The sequence below is a fragment of the Alternaria incomplexa genome, assembly GCF_024043165.1.
Source record: "Alternaria incomplexa strain BMP 0042 chromosome Unknown scaffold_6, whole genome shotgun sequence".
Lineage (NCBI taxonomy): Eukaryota > Fungi > Ascomycota > Dothideomycetes > Pleosporales > Pleosporaceae > Alternaria > Alternaria incomplexa.
In genome coordinates, this window is record NW_026249855.1 from 1,420,374 (window position 1) to 1,437,425 (window position 17,052).

Consider the following 17,052-nt stretch of genomic DNA (forward strand, 5'->3'; position numbering starts at 1 on the left):
CGTCATAGATCCAAAAGATCTAACTCATTTTAGATGCGCATCCCATGCCTGTGATGGCAGAGATTCTAATGCGCACTCTCAACAACATACCCCTCGTTCGCATGCCAAATCAAATCCATCGCATACACAAACAGCCTATCCTCAAAGAGCGTACGTGATGCATGCAGCCCATCAATCTCATGTTGAACCGCCAGAGCCCGTCGCGCTTCCGGTAAGTTATAAACCCAGTCGGCGAACAACACATACTCCCTATGGTGGCTCCGCACAGTCCTTTGGCCATTCGTTAGATCTAACACGGGGTCATACCAAGCACAACGCTCGCCCCGTTCGTTGAACTGGAAATGCTGCCTACTGAACACATCCAGTTCATGCACATCTTGTTCGAGGCTACGCAGCTTATCCGAGAACGTCTCATAGTCCGAGACTAAAACGTTCATCGCAGGAACCAACGTGAACTCCAACGTGAACTTGAGGTTATGAGCCTCGGTCGATGATGGGATGAGTCGTGCCTTTGTGCGGAGCGCGGTGAGACTCTTAACCAGAGCTTTGAGAGGAGCAAAGATCTCTTCGTAGCTTAGAACAATGAAGGCGTTGTTGAGGGCTGTGTAACGGTCTACACCCAGATCCTCATTAAGTTCCAAGGCGATGCGGGCAGCGCGCTGGGTTTTGTGGAAGGTGACGCCGGCATCCCTATAGCGATCTTCCAATGAGTTGCAAAGATTGAGAAGACTGTCGGCGCGTTCAACGATCTCTTGAATACCGGCGCGGGCTTTCTTGGCCTCCTCGTCGGCTCGCTCTGGAGGTACGGGTTCGCAGTTTGGGCACATGTTGGCGATACAACTGATACGTTTGATTGGTACTCCCTGGTCAGCTCTGGTTGCAGTGGCTGGAGGAAACGATAGGATGAAAGTACATCTTGTGATATAGAGAGCTACAGCAGCGAGCGCTGTGAAACTTCCCTTCTAGAGTATGCATGTAGTCTGCACAGCGTGTTAAACTTCGTTCACCCACCGTCTCACCAACCCTCGACATCTGTAACCGCCAACATAGTCCAGTACGGGTCCCTCGCAATTCCCTCGTCTTCCACCACGCCATCCACGAAAGCTTCCGTATACGCAGCCTTTGACTTCACAACCCCATGCTCAATTTCCAGAAAGGTCTGTACCCACATCCGAAACATGTTGCCCTCGCGGCTGTGCTTAGCGGCCAGCGCCTCAGTTCCATCAAGATCGGAGCGCTCGGCGAGCTTCGCTACTTGCTCCTCCACCCATACCAGTCCAGCCTCAAGATTCCGGAGTGGTTTCGCCAGTTGAGAAAGCGTGAGTTCACATTCAGCTTCCAGTGCGCGGAGTTGATCGACGTTCTCCGGCGCAGTGCCTCTTGACAGCACCCATTTTTGTAATACTGCATAGGCAGCGTCGAAGATCTCGTCCCATGGGTGAAAGAACGGCTCTTCAGAGCGCGGGCGGCCGATTTCGAACATTTGGCTGAGCCGTGAACACACAGTCTGCTCGGCCGCTTTCGAGCTACAAGTAGCGATTGAGAGTCGGAGCGCATACGGAACCTTGTGGTAGGCGACTCCAGCGACTCGAAACCGCCTTTCGTATTTGTCCAGTCTGGCGAGCCATGAGAGGGCCCTAGGCTTTGCCCAATCAAGCCAATCTTCGTATACCGCCGCAGGAGCTAGGAGCGCTGTGTTTGCGCTGTCTAATTGCCAGTCGTACGGTAGGTTCTTGATCCATGTGTCGATTCGCTTCTTCTGGGATCGGGACAAAAGCTGGCCATATGCTTGTTTTGATGAGATAGCCATGGGTATATGATCGTGTTTCGTGCAGGGCGGTCCCGCTCAGTCCTGTAGTACGGCTCTGGGTATCGTTGGCCTTCTGGATACAGCTTGCGTAGTCGGCTGATCCGTGTTGCTATTGATGAATTGCGCCAACAAGAGGAACTGGTTGAAGAGCGCGGTCGGGCGGTGGGGTGAGGGGCTGCAGCCAGTGCTCGTCAGTCGCCTGTTGTTGTGATGGGAACGCACATGGCCGTTTGCACGTTGTGGTGTGTGCGCTAGTCACACTCATAGTGAATGCAGCTTTGGTCGTCGCAGCGTTTGTGGAAGCGCGGTTTACCGCGTAAGCCTAAGAGGTCTGCCGACGACAAGCTTGCGCTGCTGTGTCGACTCCAATACCAAGCTCGGCCATGAAGTACACGCTACAATTTTGCTCCATATATCGTGTATATGGAGTAGCAATGTCTACTTCAGGGTGTGGTGTGACTTAGGGCGAAAATTAAGCAAAACACGCTCCTTCGTAGGGTCAGCGCTCTTGGACATGGCAAATACTTTGGATACTAAGCGCTCGGCAATGAAAGTCCCGTTCTCTTCAAAGCAGCTCCATGATATGAGAACGTCAAAACCCGAGCTATGCGCCAACGTTGCGCAACTTCGATAGGATGGAGAACGAGCGCTCCATGATTCCGATGACGTCACGCGTTCGCGTGAGCCGCGACTTCACCTAGGCACGTTGCAATTCACCTAGCTGAGATGAGCTTTGTTTTGGTCGCTAGTCGGTTTTGTATTCGGCGAAGACGAGGTGACATTTCAAGGTTGTCGCGTCGCGTGTGGGTGAAAGAGGCTGGTACGGTGTTCCCCTGAGGTGGCTGAACTAATGACGTCATCGATGCGACTCATGTACGCATGTGACAGGCAGGGCAGACCCAGGGCCCTCACACTCGACATGCGCACTACCAGCCCACCGCACTCGCGATGTTATTTTGGTTTGGACTAGAGCAACAATGCAAACTTCATTAATCATCAAATATACACCAAAAGCTAACTACCCTAGGTATGTACCCGATCTCTCATAGACCCACCCATTCAAAATGTATGCAAAACATATACAATAAGCTCAAGAAATATGTACTCATCACATCGTAAACATACCATCAACCTCCTAATTTGCATCAGCAGTAGCTGCTTACTGCCCACCAACAGCGATAGTAAACAGCCTCGGGCTGCCAGCGAAGATCGTACCTGCCACGTCCTGACCACCATCCGGAACAACATCGTCATATGGGAAAGCATACCCACGTCCATCTTTCTGCATCTGATGAACGATACGCGAGTAATGGTTAGTCGTCGGGTCCTTGTAGTACTGGCTTGGGTTGCTGCCGTTGGGGAACTGGTTGCCAGGCGTGTTCAGCAAGATGCTACGGTTAAAGGCCGCAGCGAGACGGGGGATGACTGCATTACGCGCTTGGTTCGATCCCGTCGCGAACGGCCCGGTGCTACAGGTGAAGATATCCCTAGCTGATGGAGCAGCAAACTTTCCTGCCTCGCCTAGTTCGAGCTCGTTGCCTTGGACACGTCCCTTAAGGTTGCCGGCTGCGGCCTGGGTGTTGATGGTCATGTCTTCGTTGCGGTACTTGTTCCACACTGCCTGGACGTATCCGTTCCAGTAATCTCCCCAGGCATTTTCATTGCCAACAAGCAAATTATTCGGGCTCAGCACTCGCAACGGCTGTCCGTTGGCCTCGTAGATCAGTTTGTCCCATGGTCGGCCGTCACGCTGGGCTTGCGCGCGCAGCTCCTCCATGATTCTCCGGAAGCCATCGGCGCCCATGCCAGGTACTGTTTGGGTCTTGCCATCGCTGCTGGTCAAGCTGAGCGCGACGGGAATGCTGACGAAATCGACATAGCTGATATTGGCGAACAATTGCGCGTCGTTGTAGGTGAACTCGCAGAAGGTCCAGTTGATGTTGAAGTTGGGGTCGCTGGGGTTGGTTACACTGGGCTCAACGACGGCAGGGCCGGGATTGAGAAGGAATGTGAGCTTTGCGCCGATGCTGAACCAGATACGACCACCAGCTATCTTGGGAATTCTGACATTGACCGTGTTACCAGGACGGCCAAGTGGAATGGCGACATCGGCTTGAAGTGGCTGTTGGATATCCTTAGGGGCTACTGGGTAGTAGATGGACTGGCCGTCTGCTTGCACAAAGAGAGGGGTGTTGTTTCGCTCGAGGGCAAGGCCGGTGATGTAGCAGTATACATTGTCGGAGTTGGACTTGTTCTGCAGTGCCAGCTGAAGAGTACCAGGCGCGGCCTCAGCAAGCACTTGTTGCTGTTCGTTGTTGGCTTGTGGAGCTGCTGCGCGCTTCTCATTGCTGGCGTCGGCGGGAGTGGGAGCGGGTGGTGCCGGTGCCGGATTACCCTCCTGCTTGCCCCGATTTTGCCAGCTCTGGCGGCGCTTGTTGACGAAGCTCTTGAACGACTTCATGATAACGTGGAGGATAGATTCCGGGTATAATGATAAAGAAACGCGATGGTAGAGGTAGGTATAATGCGAGCTGCAAGAAAAAGGTAAGGAAAGCAGCGAATATCAACAATGTTGTAATTGCGCAAACCGCGAGTACGTCACACAAGATATATCCTCGTCCAGTTATAGTCAATGCACTGAACGCGCCAATGTCCTAGATTTCAAGGCGTGAATGCAGGGTCCAGCTGATGTCACACATGCGACGAGATTCCAGGGCGATCAAGGCACGTGCAAACCTGTTGCGATCGCCGACTCGCGCGCCGGCCTAACGTCAACAATTTCGCGTTAGCAACCAATCACAATTTCACAAGCGACACCACCTTGTCGCGGCCCGATGGAGGAGAATCCCATCTTCAAACCACGCGTGGCGCGCTCGTGGCATCTGAATCTGACACTTAAAACGCGGGGTGCAGTGTGCGTGGTATCTTGGGACTGGTATTGGACGGCGCCCGGTGGGCGGGTTAGTGTCGTAAAGGAAGGTATTAATGAGCGGTAAGCGGAAGTACGCGATGCTTTGCGACAGTATACATTGGAAGAGGCCCGTTTTGCCTGCTTTGTGTCTGGTCCAACGCCTATCAAACACCAGAATTGTCTGGGATAATCACCGTATGCCACGCCAATATGCTGGAAACGCGTACAAACTGTATGCCCCCAAAGTAAACGGCTATCGTAAAGTCCGATGTAAGATGCTTTGTACAAGAGTGAGATCGGCAGTCTGATTCACATGCTAGGGCGAAAGGCCTCGAGGCATGCCCACGAGCTCGCAGACGAGTGATCTGTAATGCGAACAGCGCAACGGCTCGATGCAACGTCTTGCAGTGCGCCAAGTTGTCGTGAACAAAGTCGCGCATGACTGCCCGTGGCAATTATTCGACGTCCTGATACGGGGATCAGAACGGTGCTCCATTTCCAAAAGACATGCCAGTATAGTTGTTGTAGCTGTCCTCCCCCCAAATACCTCCCGCCATATCGAAGAATTGGCTCATGTCGAAGTCGGCACCCCTCATAAGCGCGAAGGGGTCGTTGCTAACCTCGGTCACGGGGACTTGGTTCATGTCTATGCCGAAGTCTTCCATATAGTTGGTGCCTGCTAGCGTGTTGTACTGATCTTCCGCGTGTCGTGTCGGACACGTTGTTGGTGCGCTGGTGATGGGACATGAGCTTCCGCTCATACTCCGCTCAACTGAGTCGCTGGGCGTAGATCCTGATGGCGTCTGGCTAGGCCGCTCCGGTCGGATTTTGCGAATGTACCAGTTTTTTGTCAATTCATTAATCATCCGCATAGCGTGCCAGAAGTCGGGGTGGGGTCGCTTTGTTTTGTCGAACGTCGATAGAGTCTGCATCCGATAGCAAAGTGATTCAAGACAGAGATCTAGGCGCACTCTTTCTTGGGCAGCTTGAGTATCCCACCCGATGGCGGCATGGTCTTCACTGGGTATGCATAACTTGGCGACCGTCATGACAACTGGTGGTAATCGCATCCATTCCGAGAACGATATGAGGTGATATTCGTGGGCTGGAAATGAAAGCAAAGTATCGAGAAAGCGCTTGCTGGCTTCAAGAGCGGAGAGTAGGCTGTTGATCTGTGACGAACGTACCGATGCCGGTAACTCCGAAGGAGACGGCCGAAGGGCTACGCTGTGCAGTTGCATCTTGGCGTATGAGAAGGAGAGCTCGAGTAGCCGTTGAGAGGGGACACCGTTGCACTCCCGTTTCCATGTATCGAGCTGTACATCTATGAATCGAACATGCATCAACGCTCGCCCATCAGACATTGGCAATTGCGAAGTATCAGCCGTGAACAACTCATCTTGTACTTGGTCATCAATCTGTCGCAGAGATATCAAAAGGCTAACGGTCTCATCGGTTTCGTACTCGCGATCTTGCTTCAAGCTTTGCGCCCACTCGGTCATGGTTGAAGTATGCTTGAGCAGATTCGGCTTCTGTAAACCTGCTGCAACCCTGGCTTGAGTCAGCGCACAATTCCAAAATCTGCGGACGAGAGAACATACATGGACGAAAGATAATAACAACCCAGGAATGCACGGCGTCTTTCGCGCAATTCTTCAGCTGGTGGTGGTGGAGCTGGAGGTCGCTTTGGCAACATTGGAGAGATCAAAGGCTGAAAGTCTTGGTGTAGGCCGATGTCTAGAGCCAAGCCTGTGACGAGATTATGCAAAAAGAAGATTTGCTGTGTTTTGTGGCTGAAAACAAAATGGTACCTGCGCAGATTAGTAGATTTTCGGCAATGGTGGGTACCATCCTACCATGAGAGATAGACCAGTACGCTTTGAACTAGGCCCAATGTCCTCCGGGGTTGCAAGATTGTTCTATTAGCGAGCTCTTGGCGAAATATCCCATCAAGTGCCATCTGGCGGGTGTGATGTTGCCATGATGCCACCAAGAATATCGCGAGTGAAAGCATGGGCCTGTGCTCATGGAGCTGTCTTGCAGTGACTTGGGACGGTAGCATAACAAAAGGGAACGTGGCCGACATGTTTCGATACTCTTTCAGTAGTGTGTCTGCTTCGCCGGATGTGAGCAATTGCTGGACAACCTCGTGCTCGATAGGAGCTTCGGGTCGTTTCGAAGCCCTAAAGATGCCCTCACGAGAGTTAGGAACATCTTCACGGTCGTCAAATCTGTGTATGGTGCGGATCTCCTCAAGATACTGTCGATCGACTTCAGCACTCTCTGATGCATCGTCGGTACTTTGGTCAGGCGGCACGGCGTTCGGTTCGTAGGATGGTGTCGGCATCCAGCTACCCGGCGCCGTGTTGACTATTCCCCGATTCCGCCAACGCTCCGCTGCGATTTCTCTAGGGATTGGCTGCGATGCATTTGCTGAGTCTGTTGTGACTTCACTGTCAGCCGCATGGACGAGCTTGGCTACGAGGCCATCGATCTTTTGCTCGACCTGCGCGATTCGGCTACGAGTATCATAAGTTGAGATCGAAGTAGACGGGCAGCGACTTACGAAGGTGCACGCAGCTTCCTCGCTCTACGCTGCGCTTCTGCCCAGACACATTCCTTGCCGGCTGAGAAACATCTGGCGGATGGTCAGCGTCTTTGTAAAGACATGAGGATGTGGAGCCACGGCTAAAGTATCACACTCTCATTGGCTGGCGTACCTCTGACATAGTCCAGATTGGGCGCTCGGCAAACATCGCGTCTTCAGGTTCCGGCAGCGTTGGCACGCCTGTGTTGTTCGCGGTACACCCGCTCTCGCGGACGGTTGCTCAGTTTCCTCCATCCGATGCGATGGCGCAGGATCGCTGCAGGTGCGAGAAGAGGGCAAGAGCCAGACCCAGCACGGGACGGAGGGACGATCAACATCCGTCCCGGGTCGCCTGAATTACTCATCGACGCTAAACTCCTGGGGTCAACTAGGTACCGCATGAAATGAACACTGCAAACATTCTCTGATCTAAAGCACGTTTCTATCGATTGAATGCTCAACAAAACATTGAGCCTTTACGCTTCAGTTTTATACAATTCCCTTCTGCTCTAACACTTCTTAGGCTTCGTCATTTGGAGCCTTGAGAACCATCAAACCACGAGGGACTTCGGCCATTGCGTACAACTTGCAATTGCCCTCAGTTAATCTAGAACTGCAGCTTTGACGCCAGCCTCCAACCGTACCAAAGCGTTGCACCAATCGTAATGAGGTTCAGATGTATGCTCATAGCATGAGCTCTAGAAAATGCCCGATTGAGAACCTTCATGTCATCGCTGATATCTCCATTGAGCTGCGCTTTGCCATCGCGAGTCGCTTGTCTTTCCATCAGCTATCAACGAATTCGCCAAGATCTGTGGATACTCACCTTGATGAACCCTTTCCACCATCAAGTCCTTTGTTCTCGGACCAAATACAACCAAATTGAACCCAGCAGTAACACCAGCGACTGCGAAAGCGATCCAGTCGCTCTTCTCTGCAAGCAGCGAAAGTGGCCCACAAGGCGGAAATGTCGCAGCGACGATGAGTAAAAGAATCGACTGGCTTTGGAAGTATATTGGAAAGACCCGCTTCTGCAGAGTCGTAAACGCCGATCTGGGAAGAGCTTGGTAAGAGACTTTCGTCATTACGAAAGTCTGGTATAGCTCGGTTCCGAGTAAGGTGGAGTAGGCTAGGAGGTGGACAGGCGGAAGAACAGCTGCGACATAGTCAGAAAACGTAGACATGGCAACGCCAATTCGATTCAAAGAACAAATTGCGGTATGGATCAAGAGCCGCTCTGCGATATCGATACCCATGCGGCATCAGCAAATCTTTGACTTTCGCTGCCGCCTAGCATGGCGGATCTGATCGGAAGTCGCATAGACGCTCGCATCCGTCCCGGCGAGGCTCTAATGCATATGTTTTCCGCGTCCCAAAGACCTGCCGCATCACCAGCTACAGCATACGAATCGAGTAGATAGAGTCGCGAACTGCTTTGTGGGCGTGTTCTGCTCATGACGGCATGATGCAGTTCGGGCTGCATTATCGCGAGGTACCTGACGATTAGCGCCGCACCCCGCAACTCCTTTACCACCCATCCCAACTCCCCGAAGATCTGCCACCACCACTCGCTTTCTGGCCATGCTTCCGCGCATCACGAGCGCATGTAGAGCTGCTTCAGGCAAAGTGAAGATGCAATATGGCACCCCAAATCTGGAAGATCTATGCCCTCCATTCCGCCGGCTCAATGGCTGAGCGCGGTATAGCTGTCGCTGTCACTGCTAACGACGTACATATGTACTGGATGAAGCTCACACTCTAGGATTCATAGTAGAATCTCATTCGACAATCGAACACCTCCAATATGCGCGCAACACTCCTCTCCCTCCTCCCTCTCGCTCTCGCAGCACCAGCCGTACTCCACCGACAAGCCACGAAACCCATATACTGGCTCCTGGCCGGCGACTCAACCACAGCCACCAACGGCGGCTGGGGCGACGCCTTCCTCTCCACCACCGTCGCGAGTGGCTCCTCAGGTCACAACTACGGGCACAGCGGCGCGACAACGCGATCCTTCCGTGCCGGCGGCGACTGGGCAAACGTGACCAGGGACATCGGGACGTACAAGGAAGACTACAGGGTCTACGTGACGATTCAGGTACTATACCACATGATCAGGGAGTGGGATGACATGACTAACACCCCACCAGTTCGGCCACAACGACCAAAAGCCCACCTCCCGTGTCTCCCTAGCAGATTACCGCAACAACCTCGCGACCTTCGCATCCGAAGTCGAACAAGCAGGCGCAACGCCCATTCTCCTCTCCCCCCTCACGCGTCGCACATTCAACACAACCACGAATCGCGTTATTGAGAACCTGTCGAACGAGACGGCCATCACACTCGATGTAGCCGAGGCCAACGACTTGCACGTCATAGATTTGAACAAAGCGTCAACAGCGTATGTGAATGCGATTGGACAAAAGGGCGCGGACACGTATAACTGGGGTGAGAATGGTACAACGGGGAATGATCGCACACATTTGAATCCGTGGGGTGAGGTGGTGTTTGCGCGCATGGTAAGTGATTTGTTGGTGGAGAAGTATGAAGAGGAGTTTGGGGACTGGACGGTGGGCAATGAGACGTTGAGTGCGTTGATCAAGGATGGAAAGGTGGCTTAGGTGAGTGTTGGTCAGATACTGGCTACCAAGGAAGAATTCGATCACGTTCAGGCTTCGTCAAGAGAATGACATCAAACGCATGATTTCAAAACTATGCATCGCTACAAAGCCTCACGGTGCTCGTGCCATGGTCACCACTTATCCATATCCCTGCCCTTCATACCCACCACTAGCCCACCTCCTCCCCTGCGCCTCGCCCTGGCCCTGCACGTTATTGACCGTGGTTGTACTCGAGTTCGGCGTATCCCAAGGTGCATACTGGCTACCTGTATTCGTATACTGACTGCTCGGCCTCGAAGCCGGAGATGAAGCTGCACTTGTACGCGAATAAGGCATGTATGATTGCTGCGTTGGAGGCAGCGGTGGCGATGTATACGGCAAGTACTGTTGGTGAGCGGGCTGCGGTGCCTGCGATGGACCTGGATACAACCACGGTTGTGCCTGGTTGAACTGCTGTGATTGCCGGTGTGGCAGTGGTGGAGGGTATGACTGGTTCACAGCACCAGGGTTATTGCCTTGCGGTGCAATTTGAGGAGATCCATACTGTGGTGGAGACGTGATCTGCTGGCCCTGCGCAGCGTAGTCGTGTTCTGATATTGATCGGTCTAGCGGTGGTGTGGGCTTCGAGTAGCTTGACTGCCGCTGCTGGTGGTATCGATTGACTGCTTCCAGGTTTGCGACTGACTTGCGATTGACAGCCTTGCTGTTTCTCTTAAGTCCATGGTCCGCACTACCCTTTCGCAACGTCGTGCTGTCAGGCTGCGGCACGCTAGCCGTGGATCCAATCGAGCTGTGTCTCTGTGATGGGAGGGCAGAGGCCGAGTCTTGTCGTTGTCGGTCGTCAACGGACGATCGCATACCTTCGGACGATAATGGTGGTGATTGAAGTGTGCCCCGAGCAGGTATAGGGGGTGAATGGCCAGCGTACGATGATACTGGAACCTCTGGAGCCGGCTGAGCATGTGGAACCGCTACAGCCTCTGCCCTTCCCGGTCTGAGGTGAAAAGGCAGACTCCAGGGTTCCTGGGAGTGCTGGCCATGTGGTGGTGCAACTTCCTTCTCATCGCTGTGCAAATTGGATTCGCGCACTGCTTGCAAGGGCAATGGTGGTACCGGGCGACGGCGGTTTATCCCAACGCTGAGGCTTGTTGGAATCTCCTGGTGCTTCACGGTCCGGAACCGCTTTACAGTTGGGTTGCGTTTGCAGCGGTCCTGTGCCTCTCTCAACAGTTTTCGTATCTTGTCCTCATCGGACAACTCTTCTTCAAGTTCCACATCAGTGACACTGCCTGCATCAGTCTGTCCAGCCACGGAAACATTGTCACCTTCCCATTCGTCATCATCAGTCTCTTCCTCCTCTTCGTCATCGGAATCTTCTTCCTCATCCTCGTCCTCATCATCATCATCCAGATCGGAATTTTCATCCTCTTCTTCTGGTGTATCAAGTGCTTCGGTTGCAAACCCTCGATTCGGATGTCGTGCGTAGACGTTGGCGCCCGCTTTTAGTAAAGTGTCAACACAAGCTGACTGACGATAAGCGCAAGCTTCGATGAACGCTTCGTCTAGGAGATGGTCCGGAGGTTTCATCAAGAGAAATTTCTCCAGGATGATCTTGTTGCCCCGAATGGCGGCCGCGGCAATAGCACTTCTATACATTCCGCCTTGAATCCGAAAGTCTGCTCCAGCATCAAGTAGCTTGACAACCACCTCCATACGGTTGAAGTATGAGGCGGCTACGAGAGCGGTATGATATTTGCCATCGTGATGATTAACGAGTTCGATGGCCCGGTCGAGAAGTTCCTCAATGATGGCCATATCGGCTTTCATCGCTGCTGTTTGTAGGGCGTCGCCATACTTCCCCCCCTTTGCATGTACATCGGCCCCATGTTCTATCAGCAACCGCATAATTTCCAAGTCGTTCCCGTAAGCTGCAGCAGCTACAGTGGAGCCAAGTATACCTCCTAGCGCTGAAGCATTGGCACCGTTGTCGAGTAAGCGCTGCACGACAGGTAAGACGCCAGACTGAGCGGCAGCCAGGATGGGGAAGCCATGTAGGCCACCACTAGCGTTCACATCGGCGTGATGTTTGATGAGAAGCTTTACAAGCTTGTCGAACCCGCCGGCAGCGGCTGCAGAGAGTGCACCGCCAAACTTTCCATTCGCTGGCCGGATGTTGACAGCCGCACCATGCTGTAACAGCTCTTTGACGATATCGAATGAGCCAGCAGCACAAGCGGCCTGTAGAGCCGAACCATACTCGCCGGATATGGGCTCCGTGATGCTAATGTCGGCACCGGCTTTCAGTAAGACTTGGACACTTTCCATATCCTCGGCCCATGCAGCAGCTTGCAGCGGCGTTCCATATGGCCCACCAACAGCGTTGACATCCGCGCCAGCTTGGAGCAATACCTCGCAACATTCCTCATCGCCTTCGGCCCTGTGTAGTAATTAGTCTCTTTGAAGATGATTAGGGCTGCTTGAACTTACGCTGCGGCGTGGAGTGCTGTACCGTACTTGTCGCTTGAAATGTGCACGTCGGCGTTATGAGAGAGGAGAAATCTCAGCCCATCTGCATCGCATGAGTCGGCGCAGTTGATCAAAGCTGTTGTACCTCTAGCGCAGGCTGCATCGATGTCGTTGACGTTCTGCAAGAGGAGCTCCAGATTTTCAGTGAGCAATGTAGATGCTGCCAATGAAATCACTGGCCAATTATCCTCTCCTCCGCGTACGTTGACATTAGCACCATGTTCAAACAGAATCTTGGTTGCAGTGCTGTCGCCTTGCTCTACCGCAGCAACAATGGCATACGAGAAGTGCCCTCCAAATGCGTTCACATCAGCTCCTTCTTCGATAAGAAGGCGAATGGTGTCTTCATCGCCAGTATGAACAGCAGCTTGCAGCTCGGTGCCGTAATAACCAATTGGTTCAGTGTTGAGCTCGGCTCCGCGCTCAAGTAGCAGTCGAACGTTGTCGGCATCACCATGCCATGCAGCGGCCTGGATGCATGTGCCGTAATCTCCACCGCGTTTGTTGACGTTCGCGCCTTTATCAAGAAGAGCCTTCATGATGTCTGCTGTACCGTCGTATGCACTGGCGGCTAACGCAAAGCCATACGTAGGCCCTTCCGTATCTGGGTTGGCGCCAAAGTCGAGAAGCAGCTTCACGGTCTCCAGGTGTTCGTTGTCAGTAGCCTGATACAGGGCCTCGTCTAGTTGCGTTTGATCGATTCCCTTTGGATGAAGTAACTTGAGCACTTCCGTTCTACCGTAGAAGGCGGCCAAAGAAAACGCTCTGTGGTACCTGATGATGCACGACGGTACTTTGGATTCTTTTTCCAGAACGGCCTTGACAATGGCATCGTAGCCCCGTTGCGCAGCAGCTTGCAATGCCTGTTCGAGCACGAGAACGCGCTCCTCTTTCTCGAGCAAGATCTCGAAGACTTCCAGATGGTTGTAGGTAGCAGCTGCGTTCAAGAAGCTTCCATAGGTCTTCATCGGTCGGCTCAGGTTCCACGACTGTGACAAGAGGTGACGGACAACATCAGCATGTCCACGACGGGCGGCGGCACCAAGTGCAGACCCGTAGAAGTACTCTTCGTTGGGGTCAATACTAGCGCCTCTCTCGATCAATAGGCGGACAGCTTCAGTATTGCCTGAGAATGCGGCCACATTCAGCGCTCTTCGGCCAGGGCCACCAATGACGTTGACATCGGCGTTGCGGTCGAGCAGAAGCTTAACGACGCGATTTTCGAGGTTGCCCGCAGCCGCGTAAAGCGCTGTTCCATGGTCTGACGACGAGGCGTTTACATCGGCCTCGCGGTCGAGTAAAGTGCTGACAACATCGTAGTGGCCGTTCCTTGACGCAGCATGCAGCGCGGTAGGGTTGGCGCTGCTGCTCGAAAAGTCAATGTCAGCACCTGCTCCAAGTAGCGCATTGACAATCTCTCCACAGCCACCATCGCATGCGTAATACAGAGGCTGGAAACCCAGTGAGTCTTGTAAGTGGACATCCGCCGTCTCCCTGTGGCTAAGGATGTGGTCGACTAAAGCAGGGAACTCGAGGATTACGCCGACATGGAGTGGCGATACGTCTTTTTGATCTGTCATGTTGTGAACTTCTTCTATGGTCTTCCACCATCTTTGACGAGCGTCAGAGGCTTCTTGCCAGAACGAGTGGTCGAAGTCAATCTCTTCGAGCACATCCGGTGGTGCTCGCTTCGCATGTTCCACCCAGTACCGAACAGGATATCGTAGATCAACGTCTAGCAGACCTTCGTCTTGATTTTCTTCTCCAACCGAGGATGAATCAGCCTCGTCTTCTTCTTCGTCTTCATCCTCTTCGTCCTGTTGGTCATGTTCGTCCTGTTCGCTTTGTTGGCTGGCGCTATCGTGTACTGACTTGCTGTCGGCCTCGGTCGTATCGGTCGCCTCCTCTGCTTCGACCTCAAGATCCTCCGCCGGCTCTTCTTCCTCTTTTTCTTCCTCTTGATCTTCATTTTCGTCCTCTAGCTCGTGTTCTGCGGTGTCTTGATGTTTAACGGCGTCGTATATATACTCCAACGAACGCAACGCGATGATGCCATGCTGAACATCGTCGAGATCTAGAGATAAGTCGTTCTTTGCATACTGTCGGAGATGTTCCTGTGCGGAGATATCGATCCATTCGACTGTGCTGTTATCCAGATCCCAGTCGTTACCTCTCAAGGTGAAGAATGCACCACAGCGAACTATGTATGCTTTCAGCTTGTCCACATCGTTGCGATGTTGCTGAGGTAGCTCGGCCATGATAGCAAGCTCGCGCATGGTGGGCGCTACATACGCCGAGATTCTGCAACGCAATATCTCTTTCGTATATTCATGGCCCTCCGCTTGTGGGTTTAGGACGCGCTTTCGCACGTGCTCAAACATGTCGGTCAGACCATACGGAAATGACTCCAACAGTCTTCGGATCTGTGCGTGCTGTGTAGATCCGGGGACCCACGCATTCTTGACTTCTTGTACGACTAGACTAACGTAAATCCAGTTGTCTTCCGCGCGCGAGTAGATGTGGCGCTTCACGAAATATGCCAAAGACCTTGGAAGATCCAGCTCGTCGACGCTGTTTGATATGTGCGCTTTGAGGTCGTCACTGATCTGCGCAGAGTTCTCCGCGTCGCTCAGATTGATCTCCAACGATCGCGGTCTCAAGCATTTCTCGATGTTCGGGCGCCCGCTGCGATTGAGAAGCAGCCATCTAACGGGTTGACACTCCTCTTCATCGTTTGTCGTACCCTCGGTCTCTAGCGTCTCTGACATGTACCGCAAGAATTGTTCCAACGATTCTTCCGCAAGCTGCTCCACACCATACACCACGATGTAGATCTTAGTGTTAGGCAGATCCCGCGCCATCTTATGTAGTGCTATCCATAAAGCAGGCACCTTGAGTATCTCTTCAGTGTCAAAGCTTTGCTTTCCAGCGTCTTTGCTGTTCCGAGAATCTGAAAGCAGGTGTCGGGCAAGATCTTGGTCCATGTCGATCATCTGGCGGACAGCCATTTGCAGCAGACCTTTCAGCGATCGTCGCATCGTGTCGCCCTGGTCGCAAAAGAACGATATGATCATAGAGCTGTTTGCTTGTGCATTTCGGAGAAGTTCGAGAGCAGAAGATGCGATCGCACCTTGGCCCGTACCAGCCTTTCCATGGATCCAAAGGATGGGACTTGCGTTCGAGTTCTTCCAGGTCTGAAAGTTTTCGATTTCCAACACTGATGATGACTTCGTGCCCTTCGCTCCTGTGTAGGTGCCCTTTACGGCGGCTTCTACGTCGGCGAATCCTTTGCCGAGCGCATCCATCATGCTGTGGTAGGTGCGATCATCGACTTGAGATTGTCGAAGCATGTTCTGACGCGTCTTAATGATGCTATCCGCCTTGTTGGCTGTCTCACGGATCTCATCAGAGACGGAAGTGAAGTTACCATCCTTTGGCCCAGGGAACTTGTTGAGTTGGAAATGATCCGACATGAGAGAGATGCTGTCGAATGATTCGATTGTTGCCGAAGATTGGTCAACAATGCGCTCTTTGCTTTTCAGCCATGTGATTCCTTTCACGAGATAGTTAACCAAATCGCTATCGTTCTCTTCCCAGAAGCAAAGTAGCCGAAACTGAGCTTCTCGCGCCATATAAGAGAACTCGGAGAGTAGACTGCGCAAGATCTCCGAGTCTTTTTCCAAGACCTTGAGTAGACTAGACGGCGTACCCCAGCCGGCGACTTCAGCCATGGATGCTAGAACCATTGCCTTGGACTGGCTTGACGTGCCGTGAAAAGGTGTACCGAGGAAGAAGCATCCAGCGATCCAAGGATACACGTTGGGAAAGTCTGTTTGGCGCGATCTCGACATGAGCAGGGCCTTCTCGAGAATGATGCCCCCAAGACAATGTGAGATGAAGATGATGGGCGTTTTGGTTTGGTTCTCCAATACGTTGTTAGCATGTAGTCATCACGAGTACGTACTAACTCACCACTCGTGACCTATCGAGGCTATGTAGTAGTTTGTTCGCGACATTGTCGATGCGTTCGTCGACCGATCCTTTTCCGAACCACTGCGACTGATACTGGAAAACGCTAATCTTGGCATGTGGAATCTTCTTCGGAAGCATATTGGCATCGCGAAGCCAATGCACTTTGCTCTTCTTCCATGTATATTCGGGGTCCGCTCCCAAGCCTGGAATGGCGATGATCCTCGAAGTTATTAGCTTTTGGTTCTCGCGATGGACTTCCAGCCACCTACTCGATTTTGGCCGAGAACTTTGACGTTGTCTGCTCATCACTAGGGTAGACAACGTTCAGTCCGGGGTTGAAAGACTGTGCTTGTAAACATGTAGAAAACCGAGTGTGAGCAGAACACTAACCTGTGCATCGAACTTCGAATGCTGGACCTTGGTGGCCGAAGCCATCGCGAATTGTAGTGCTGTAGCAAACCCGCGCTGCAAACTGGCAACTAAAGGCTACAGCGTAATGTTAAAACCATCTCGTGAGGTATGCGCTCTAAGATTGGAGAGCGCCGCGTTTTCGCTGATGGCTTCACCCCCTGCATGTGGATTTCCTTGGAGACTTTGGGGGCCGCTTATGTTGGGGGCCAAATTA

The 17,052-nt window shown here is 52.7% G+C and overlaps 5 protein-coding genes across 5 annotated transcripts; 1 reads left to right on the top strand and 4 right to left on the bottom strand.

Annotated features, from left to right (window-relative positions):
• Positions 1 to 1,015: 1,015 nt before the first annotated feature.
• J4E90_005045 (uncharacterized protein) lies at positions 1,016 to 1,810 on the bottom strand (the record flags this gene model as incomplete). Its single annotated transcript, XM_051434603.1, has 1 exon — positions 1,016 to 1,810. The coding sequence occupies one exon, from the start codon at positions 1,808 to 1,810 to the stop codon at positions 1,016 to 1,018; it is 795 nt and encodes a 264-aa protein (XP_051291859.1).
• Positions 1,811 to 2,969: 1,159 nt separating this feature from the next.
• Positions 2,970 to 4,271, bottom strand: J4E90_005046 (uncharacterized protein; the record flags this gene model as incomplete). The annotated part of the gene is made up of 1 exon (XM_051434604.1): positions 2,970 to 4,271. The coding sequence occupies one exon, from the start codon at positions 4,269 to 4,271 to the stop codon at positions 2,970 to 2,972; it is 1,302 nt and encodes a 433-aa protein (XP_051291860.1).
• A 929-nt stretch (positions 4,272 to 5,200) lies between these two features.
• Positions 5,201 to 7,477, bottom strand: J4E90_005047 (uncharacterized protein; the record flags this gene model as incomplete). The annotated part of the gene is made up of 3 exons (XM_051434605.1): positions 5,201 to 6,272; positions 6,818 to 7,227; positions 7,442 to 7,477. The coding sequence occupies 3 exons, from the start codon at positions 7,475 to 7,477 to the stop codon at positions 5,201 to 5,203; spliced, it is 1,518 nt and encodes a 505-aa protein (XP_051291861.1).
• Positions 7,478 to 9,112: 1,635 nt separating this feature from the next.
• Positions 9,113 to 9,929, top strand: J4E90_005048 (uncharacterized protein; the record flags this gene model as incomplete). Its single annotated transcript, XM_051434606.1, has 2 exons — positions 9,113 to 9,406; positions 9,459 to 9,929. 2 exons carry the CDS (start codon positions 9,113 to 9,115, stop codon positions 9,927 to 9,929), a joined length of 765 nt encoding a protein of 254 aa, XP_051291862.1.
• Positions 9,930 to 10,067: 138 nt separating this feature from the next.
• Positions 10,068 to 16,186, bottom strand: J4E90_005049 (uncharacterized protein; the record flags this gene model as incomplete). Its single annotated transcript, XM_051434607.1, has 2 exons — positions 10,068 to 12,366; positions 12,417 to 16,186. 2 exons carry the CDS (start codon positions 16,184 to 16,186, stop codon positions 10,068 to 10,070), a joined length of 6,069 nt encoding a protein of 2,022 aa, XP_051291863.1.
• Between the last annotated feature and the right edge of the window lie 866 nt (positions 16,187 to 17,052).